The following is a 9,722-nucleotide window of genomic DNA, read 5'->3' as shown; positions in this document are numbered from 1 at the left end:
TGCCAGGCAGAGGCTTTTCCACTGACCCACAGCCCCCCCCCCGTGTCAGACGAGTCACACCCCCCCCCCATCAATGGAATGGAAGGTAAACTAGAAGGGGTTATCCCGCTGCTTGGGGGGGGGGGACGAGAGACCACACAACCCATCTTTTGCAATGCCCCCACCTCCAGGCCCCGTTCAAGTGGAGGCACGTTCCTTTCTAGCGTGAGACGCTGATTTCTAGCAGAGCTTGTCCCAGGCCGACCAGACCCGAGTCGGGCTTCTGCAGGGGCTCACCCCCCCCCCGAAAGGGCCCGTCGGAAGCGGGCGATCCGGGCCCGAGAGCCAGGGCTGAGGCTCCAGGAGCCTTCCCCACAGAGAGCCCCGTGCCTTCTATTTGCGGGGTCCCCGGTGCCCGGCCATGACAGGGGCATCCTTCGTGGTGCCTGCCCCCACACGCAGGCTCCGGCCTCCTCGGGGACGGCCCACACTGTCTTCAGGGCTTCCTCAACGAGACCCGGGCTGGGGAACAACCCCGGAGCCTCCCTGGGGGGGCTGGTGGTCCGGGGGGCCCTGGCGCAGCACCGCAGTGTTGTGGCCCCGCAGTGACCTCGGTGAGGTGAGAGGGAACCTCTCGGTGGGGGGGGGGGAAGAGCCCCGTGCTGGAGGAGGCGTCTCCTCTCCTGAGCACCCCCCTGCCTCCCGGCCAGGAAGCACCGGACTGGCGTGCCAGGTGGAGCTGCACGGAGGCTGGGGTGGGGGACCTGTCCGGGTCTTCCTGAGACTGGCTGAACTCCTGGGACCTCTGTCCCTGGAAGCGCAGCAGGGGGCCTGGTGGGTCCGACTCCTGGTCCATCCAGTCAGTGTGAGCCGGCTCACCGTTCTTTAGCCTCCGGCTCACACATTTGTGTCCTCGCTCAAGAAGGAGGCCTCCGAGAGCAAACCAACTGACGCAGCAGCCAAGTCGCTCGCTCACCACTTTCATGCCAGCAGCTCACCAAGTAGGATTTTTGCTCACGAGACCCTCCAGAGCTCAGAGAGGGAGCCTTGGTCCTCGCTGCAACCTCTGCCAGCGAATCCCACATTTTAATCACTCGCTTTTGTCTGTCCCGAATCTGCCGGCCATCAACTCTACTGGACGCGCTCGTCTTTTGAGAGAGGGGGGAAGAAGCTCTCTTTGCCTGCTCTCCCTCCCCTGTGCGTAATTTCATAAACCTTCTTCGTCCCCACTCGCGGAGGGGAGCTGGGATGGGGCTGCGCCATAAAAGGGCACAAACGGGACCCTGGGGGGTGTCCGGCAGCCGACACCCAGAGAGAGGGAGAGAGGGGAGGGGCTTCCGGGGCCCTCCTCCTCCCCCTCCCGGGCTTGGACCAGTGGGCCCAGAGAAGAGGGTCGGGGAAGATCTCATCTGCAGGTGAGCGGGAGCAGGCGCGGTGGCCTTCCGGGTGCTGCCGGAAGGAAGGAGGAGAGCCCGCCAGTCACCCGGCCTCCGAAGGAAGGCCCCTGAGGAGGGGAAGGGGCACCCCGGACTTGGCTGCTGCCAAGGACCACCGGAGGAGGGCTGGAGTCATCCGATGATCCCCCCCACGGGAGGAGAGGCCAGATCCGAGCGACGGCACCCGTTGCTTGAGTGGCGCCGCGAGGATGAGACAAAGAGGGCAACGGGCTCTTCTCCTGCCCTGCACCAGGGGCCGTGGCCTCCACCCTCCCTTTGTAGCGACCACAAGCCAGTTTGGTGTGGTGGTTGAGTGCAGGCGGACTCTGATCTGGGAGAGCCGGGTTTGATTCCCCACTCCTCCTCCACTCACACCTGGCTGGATGACCTTGGGCAGGCCGTAGTTCTGGCAAAAGCTGTTCTCTCAGGGGCAGTTTCTGTCAGAGCTCTCTCAGCCCCACCCACCTCACAGGGTGTCTGTTGTGGGGAGGGGGAGGGAGAGGTGTTTGTAAGCCGCTCTGAGACACCTTTGGGTAAAGAAGGGCGGGGTGTAAATCCCATCTCTCTCTTGCTCCCAGCATGGCCCCCAAGACCCTGCCCCCCCCCCCCCCACCAGACAACCAGGGTTCCCTCCAAAAAAGCCCTTCTGGCTCCCGCCCTTTCACAGGCCCGGCGCATTCCACCTGGCAGGATCCCAGGGCCAGGCCCCGGGGGGGGGGGGACAAACCGGGCTCACCGGACACATTCATCTCTGCCCCCCACTGCAAACTGGTGCGTGTTGGAGGGGTTCACGTAGATGGTGTACAGGCCCACTTTCTTCTCCTTCTCTTTCGTCACCACCAGTTTCCTAAGCGCAAGAGCAAAGTCACCCTGGAGCCAGGGCTCGACAGCCCCACAAGCCCCTCGCCGGCCACTGCCGCTCCTCCCACCAACACCTGCGGGGGGGGGGGGGGGCCCATAAATCCACCCTGGGAAAGCAGCCCTCCAAACACCCAAATAGTTAGAGACTCGGGGAACATGCAGCACTCGGGCAGACCTGACCTCTGTGCTCTGCGGCTCCAGGGAGGCCAGAGGAGGGGAGAGCGCCCCGGCAGCCAAGGCGGGGAAACTCGCTTGGACCCCCCCCCCCCAAGCCGAGCAGTCAAGCAAAACCACCTTTGCAATGGGGGGGGGAGAAGGACAGAGTGCAGCCTGAGAGCCATCAAGTGCCTGAACAGGAAACGGCAGGGAAAGCTGCCGCCACTGCGGCCACCCCAGGGGGAAGCCACAGGTCCCTGCCCACCGCGGCCACGTGAGCCCCGAGAGGACTGCCTGGCACCAAAGGGCTCCAACCGCCACTTACGAAGCAGGCCGGTCTTGTCGCAGGTCAATGGTGAAGACGACGGCATCTTCGCCGGCCGACAGGAAAGTGCACGGAGAATTCGGCTCGAGGGCCAGCTGAAAGACAGGCAGGCAGGCAGGGGCGTGGACTCCCAGGGAAGCAGGCTCCACAGCCACGGGGAAGGGGGGCATGCGGGCCAAGTGCCCACTGCCCGCCCCCCCCAAACCCTTCCAAGCACCCCTCCAGCCAGGAGTCCCCCCGGGGTGGGGGGCCAACAAAAGGGATTCCAGGGGAAGCCAGAGATTGCCACAGACTCGCAACAGGGCCTCTCCGGGCAGGGGGCGGGGTGGAAATCCCCTCCCTGGCAGGCTGTCTTCTCACAGCCGAGGCTGCCTGTGGCCCTTGGTGAAGACAGAAGACAGAAGATGGGGGGCCCCGCACAGTTCCATCTTTCCACTGCCACCCCCAATCTGTCCATGCACCCTTAAAAGATCCCCATTTGTCTGGAAGTCGGCTCTATGGCGGCTCCTCAGCTCCCCCATCACTCCAGGACTAACCCCACTTCCTGAACGAGGCCAGGTGGCCATCACTCCTCAGGAAGGTTTTGGGGGCTGCTATTTTAGGCAGAGAAGGACAAGTAGTTTTGCTGGAAAGTGAGGGCTTGCGTGTCCTGGGCAAGCATGGGCTCCCTCTGCGAGCCCCGTGCTGGATAACCCCAGCTCCCCCCCCCCAGGCGGGGCCCCGGCTCTCCCCCCTCTTCCGACTTACTTTGTGCGAAGCGCCCTTGTGCTGGGCCACCTTCTTGGTGTTCTTGCAGCACTGGGTGGCCGAAAGCTCCGCTACTCGCACCTGGCCATCACGGGCGCACATGGCGATGGTGGAGTCACCGCTGTTGGGGAGGAACTTGGCCTGCCGGGACAGAAGAGGGGAGTGAGCCCCTGGAGCCCGGGGAGAAACCCTCCTGCAAGTGCACACGTCCCGTCCCCCACCGCAGCTAGCTTCCAGCTTCAAGGGAGGAGGGGCCACCACCAATGTTCCCTCTAAGCTGTGGGGTCTTGTGAGCAAAAATTCTGCTTTGTGAGCTACTGGCATTAAAGTTGTGAGCAAGAGATTTGGCTGCTGGATAAACTAGTTTGCTCTGGAGCCGTCCTTCCTGAGCCAAGACAAAAATGTGTGAGCCAGAGGCTCAAAAACTGTGAGCTAGCTCACACTAACTCAGCTTAGAGGGAACACTGGCCACCACCCAAGGGACGGTTTCCCATTTCCACTCCGGCTCCCCAACGTGGCCCAAGGCAGAGATCAAGGCCAGGCCAGTGAGCTGTACTTGGCTTCCGCTTAGGGACTTCCAGAGGAGTTGCTGCCACTGTGGTGTCTCGTGAGCAAAAATTCTACTTTGTGAGCTACTGACATTAAAGTTGTGAGCGAGTGATTGGGCTACTGCATCAATTAGCTGGCTCTGGAGCCATCCCGGAGCTAAGACAAAAAAAGCTATTCTCTCTTGCTCCGGATTGCAGGACTAGACCTAATGGGTGGAAATCACAAGGGAGTCGATACCGGCTAAATATCAGGAGAAACTTCCTAACTGTAAGAGTGGTGGAGCCGTGGAACAGACTGCCTCGGGAGGTGGTGGAGGCTCCTTCACTGGAGGTTTCGGAGCGGAGGATGGACTACCCTCTTTCGGGTATGTTGTAGGGCTCTCTTTCGGCTATGCTCCTGCAGAGTGCAGTGGGTTGGACTAGATGACCTGCAAGCCCCTTCCAACTCTAACATTCTGTGATTCTATGTGTGAGCCGGAGGCTAAAAAACTGTGAGCTAGCTCACACTAACTCAGCTTAGAGGGAACACTGGTTGCTACTGGGAGGCCAAAGTAGAGATGTGAAGGCCACAAACACACACACACACACAGCCTTCTCCGTGTTATAAAGACCTGCTTTTGATTTTTATCCAACGGAGAACCTGGAAGTTTTGGGGAGCACTCTTACGAACTATCCTCTCTTCTGCAGGAAGTGAGGTTTCACTCACACTCACGGCTCCGTATGGAGATTTTTACATAAGGACCTACAGCACTGGTGGTGGAACGAAACCTGGGAACTTATTGGAAGGTTTCTTCTCTTCTCAATGGGGTGAAGCCATCCAAGCGGGTTGGGTCACACGCCTCTGCTCACTCAGGTCGGGTTATGCAAATATTGCGTGGAGCCCTACTGGAGAGGTCGTGGGCTGACCCTACGATTTGTGAACTGAGGCAGATCACGAGAAGGGAGGGCAGGGAGGGTTGAGGCCTCAGTGCTCAGTTCATGCGCCCAGGGAAATGCTGATCGCCACGTTGGGGTCAGGAAGCAATCCTGGAGGGTTTTGGTCATCTTCTGGGCGTGGAACGGGTCGCTGCGGGTGTCGAGGGGGAGGTATTTGTGGATTTCCTGACCTGTGCAGGGGGTTGGACTAGATGACCCTGGAGGTCCCTTCAAGCGCTATGATTCTATCCTATGACCCTGCAGTCGTGGTCCAAGCCCTGCTGTCTACATTCTCTGCACACGTCTTTCTTACTTCCCCTGCTGAGATAATTTCCTTGACATCCTCTTTTTCTCTCTCTTCCACTTCTCTTTTTTTTTGGGGGGGGGGGGGAGTGGATAACTTTGCCCCACTGCAGAGAAGAAACCTCCAGGTAAGTTCCAGGGTTCCGTTCCCCTTCGGTGTGTGTGTGTGTGTGTGTGGGAGTCATCCAGGCCATTAACCCTCACCCAGGCCGTCCTTCTGGGCGGGGTCCTTCCAAGGCCTACGGCTCCACCCCCTGCCGCAGGGCCCTCCCGCCAAAGGCTGCTTCCGCTGAGGCCGCCTGGCCAGTCCTACGGTGCTTGGCGAAGGCTGAGAAGGATGCCCCAGTGGCAGCCGCTCCGCCAATCCCCACAGCCGCAGCTCGGGGGGGGGCTGCTGTGGCCGCATCAAGTCCTGCGCCCCGTGTGCTCTGGATGTGTGGAAGGCAACGGTGGGACTTGGTTACCCTCCTGCCCAGATTCTGGCTGCTGTGTGAGGCGAACAAGGAGCCAGAGAGTCTGAAAGCTGCTCTTCTGTTGGAGTAAAGGCGCAGAGCCCTTGAGCCAGCCTTTGGCTTCTTTGGGCGGAAGGCCAGCAGAGCCCGTGGCTGATGGAGGTGAAAGGCTGAGCTAATGCTGGGCACGAAGGAAGGGTCTGCCCGTGGATGGGTTCTTGAGCCCCTGAGCCTGGAACGGAGGGCTGCGACTTGCCTCTGGAGCGTGTTGGGCTTCAAGCTCTTGCTTCCAACCACCACAGAAGAAGGCCACAATGTCCTTATAGGAGGGATGGAACGGGCCCAGCTTCTTGCCGCTTGCTCACCTCCTGCACGTGAGCCACGCGTGGTTACATCTGCGTCTCGTAGTCGGCCTTCTTGACTGGAGCAGAATGCTCCCCACTAAGTCTGCCCTTTCAGTTCCCAGGCTGTGGGCGCCATAAATATCCCTTCCGCCTCCTCCCTCCTGATGAGAACCAGGCTGGCTGGCGAGGGTCACGGATGGGAAAGCGCAGAGAGCAGGCCCGTGGGCCGGGGTGAGACCGCGCGTCCTCGCCCTCAGTCCTGGGATTGCGGCGTCACCATACCCCCCCCACCTCTCTTGCTTGCACCCGCGGTTACGACGATGTGGGGTGGCCGAGTGAGGCTGGTCCCCTTGGACAGGCTCTTGTGCACCATCTGCCACTTCAGTCCCTTCTTCAGGTTGTCTGGAATCTTGATCTGCTGGTGCCGGCGGTTTGTGATGTCCCTTCGAAAAGGGAGATGGCTCCCCCACCACAGGGCTCCGGAGCGGAACCAGGCCCACCGAGTCAAGTCTGTGGTGGAGACCATGAGGCCCCGCTCCACTGAGAGCGGCATGAGATCTGCGGAGCTGCTGCTCCAGACATCCACAACCACGGATCTGATCTCCTGCCGTCTCTCTACTGGGAGAAAGACCTTGGCTAGGCGTGCGTGGATTCTGGCTCCCAGGTGGACTAGGTCCCTCGACCTTTTGGGTTGTTGATGAGAAACCCCCGTGCGCTTGCAGCACTTCCATGGTCCCCTCTGTGAATTTCACAGAAGTGGCCATGTCCTTTGCCCTTATAAGCAGCGTGCCGTCCAGACAGGGGTACACGTGGATCACCTTCTGCCAAAGTTTTGCCACCAAGGTCACCATAACCTTGGTGAACACCCCTGGGACTTAGGAGAGGCCAGAGGACCAGGCCCGGTACTAGAAACGGCACCTCTGGTGGTAGAAGTGGAGGAATTGTCTGGAGCGTGGATGCACAAAAACAGGACGGCAGGCCTCCCTACGATCAAGGGCGGTTAGGAGGATGTCTTCTTTTTTCCGTACTTGTAGGACGTGACGTCAGGAGTCCCAGGCGATCCAGGACTTTTGCTCTTTCACCCAGTTGTCGAGACTCTTTAGGTTCAACACTGCTCTCCAGTCACTGGATCGCCTGGGAGCCACAAAGCATACTGTCGGTTTGGAGGGACTCTTCTACCGAGCCTATCTGAGCCAAGTGCTGCATTGCCTGATTTAGCAGATAGCGTCTCTCCTGGGGTCTTGGGACCCGGGATGGTACAAATTGGTGAGGGGCTGTAGTCACGAACTCTATCCTGCAGCCTTCCATGATAACTGACAAGACCCATCCATCCGACGCTGAAGAGCTCCATGCCTCCGAAAAGGGCTGAAGCCAACCTCCAACGAGGTAGTCAGGCAGGGAGAGTTTTTTGGCAGGCAGGTTTCTGTCCTGCCCAAAGGGTACTGGAGGTCTGGGTCCTGGACAATGCTCCCTCTGAGCTGTGGAGTCTCCTTGTGAGCAAAAATCCTACTTTGTGAGCTCCTCCTGGCATTAGAGTTGTGAGCGGGCGATTTAGCTGCTGCATAAATGAGTTTGCTCTGGAGCCCTCCTTCCTGAGCGAAGACAAAAATGTGTGAGCCGGAGGCTAAAGAACTGTGAGCTAGCTCACACTAACTCAGCTTAGAGGGAACACTGGTCTTGGAACGATATCCAAAGGGCCTGAAACCCCCGTAATTCCTTTGTGTCCCCCCCTCCCTGCCCTGAATGTCTGAAGCTGCGAAAGGACTGATGTGATCTGGGCTTTGGATTCTTTATCTCTGCTAGCTGAGGATGAACGCATCGCCTTCTTCTTCTTCTTCTTCTTCTTCTTCTTCTTCTTCTTCTTCTCCTCCTCCTGCCTCGATGAGGACCTTATCGAGATTGGATTCCCCAAAAAGGAGCCTGCTAGAGGATTTTTCTGGTGAGAGGTTGCTTGTGGACAACGGATCCACCTTCCAGTGTTTTAACCAGATATTCCTTCTTCTTATGATGCTTGCCTCTTGCGCCCTGGTGCAAAACGGCATTGTGTCCTGGGAGGCATCATCAGAGGCGAACTCTGCTGCCCTCTTCGCCTTGAGCAGGGACCTCTTAAGATCCAGCGGGCTTATACCCGGGTTCTGCAGCAGATCGTCTGCTCAGATAACGATGGCAGGTGTCCCATTTGATGCCCTGATGGCCACAGAGGACCCCTCATGCAATTTCTTTAGCACTGATCCGTCCTTCCTGTCCGCTGAGTCTTAGAGCGCATTCTCCCGGTCCTTGGGTAGCATGGCTCTGGAGTGCAAGGCCACCACCGCCACCACCCGTGTGTCCGCCAGACGTACATTAAGGTCCTCCACAGGATCCTCTGGCAGTGTGCAGAACTGCCATGTGAATGAATCAATGCATTGCTGCTGCCCAGCAAGGCCCGTCCTGCTTCGACGAGGCCCCTCGCGGGAAGTGGGGAACCGTCCACACTCTGGCAGGTCTTTAGACCCCGCTGCCGTCTACTTGGCTTTTCTGGCCCCTCCGTCTGGTAGCCGCCTCGTTCAGAAGGCCTTGGAAATGCTCTGCTCGGAATTTTTTTTTTGGACCCCCCACCTCCTCCCCCGACCACTCGCCCTTGGCAGAAGTCACCCTCGAGGAGGACTCCCCACATTCCGACACCGGGGAGGGTCGGCGCCTCCGCTGCCTCCTGGCTGGGGGCACCAGTTCCTGGGTTCCGGCTCCGTTGGGCAGGCTTCGGTGTCTGCCGCCCTGGACCTCACCCCCCACGGAAGCTTCCGAAGAATGAGGATCTGCGTGCCTCTGCCCCATGGTGGGCTTCCTCCATTCGGGCGGGGGTGGTGGGGAGGGGCTCCGACCCGGATGGTGCAGGGGAGGGATGGGGGGAGGGAGAGGTCCTCTCCCGCGGTGGGCCCTGCTGGCTTCCGGCCGCCTCCCAACGTCCCCTACGGCTAGGCGGCAAGCTTGGGGGTGCTGCGTTGCCTCCTTGGTTGTCATCGGCGGTTCCCCATGGCAAAGACGAAGGCCACCGTCCCCGAAGGGCCTGCAACACTCTGGGCCCCAGGTACACAGCACGGGGGGGGGGGGAATGGACCTGCGGCACCAGGTTGGGGTCTGCCTGCATGGCTGCGTGCGTCCCCGGGGAAGGGAAGCCGGTTCCTGTGCCGTCCCCGTGGCCCCTGGGGGAAACTGGGCACTGGTCTGGCCATGCTTCCTGGGGACCCGTCTGCAGGGGGACGGACCTCACGCTGCATCGTGCCAAGGCTGGGGGGCCCCTGGACCGATCACACTTGCCCCTTCTGGTTGCTCACCTAGCACAGCCAGCCTCGCCACCTCCGGGTAGTTTCCCAGGTCACCTCACCGCCTCCAGAGGCGTTGGGGGGGACCCCTCCCTGGCTTCTTTCTTCCCCTTCCCAGCCACAGTGGCTGGCCTTTTGGCGACTGCTGCTGTGGGAGCTCCTCCGGCTGGGCCCTTCTCGTCTTCCAGAGCACCTCAGTGGCTGCAGGCTGAGGCTTGCCAGATAAAGACTTCCTTCTTCTCCTCCTCCCCCCCTCCCCTTTGTTTTTTTTAATTGCCTAAGGTTTTGGAGGATTGTCTAAAGTTTCCAAAAGTTTGGTGTGGAGCAGAGCTCCAGCCTGATGGCGACCCCTGC

The 9,722-nt window shown here is 60.0% G+C and overlaps 1 protein-coding gene across 1 annotated transcript in view; it reads right to left on the bottom strand.

The window, feature by feature from the left end:
* DCAF8 (DDB1 and CUL4 associated factor 8) overlaps nucleotides 1-9,722 on the bottom strand; it is a 47,632-nt gene that overhangs the window by 4,579 nt on the left and 33,331 nt on the right. The window contains exons 4-6 of the mRNA XM_015429555.1: nucleotides 3,505-3,645; nucleotides 2,758-2,852; nucleotides 2,152-2,262 (exon numbers count right to left, since the gene is read on the bottom strand). Of these exons, the coding sequence (XP_015285041.1) occupies nucleotides 2,152-2,262; nucleotides 2,758-2,852; nucleotides 3,505-3,645 (347 nt within the window). The remainder of the gene's footprint in view (nucleotides 1-2,151; nucleotides 2,263-2,757; nucleotides 2,853-3,504; nucleotides 3,646-9,722) is intronic.

The sequence above is a fragment of the Gekko japonicus genome, unplaced genomic scaffold (assembly GCF_001447785.1).
Source record: "Gekko japonicus isolate JY-2015 unplaced genomic scaffold, Gekko_japonicus_V1.1 scaffold358, whole genome shotgun sequence".
Lineage (NCBI taxonomy): Eukaryota > Metazoa > Chordata > Lepidosauria > Squamata > Gekkonidae > Gekko > Gekko japonicus.
The sequence above is the reverse complement of the archived record's forward strand: the minus strand, read 5'-3'. Positions and strand labels throughout refer to the sequence as shown.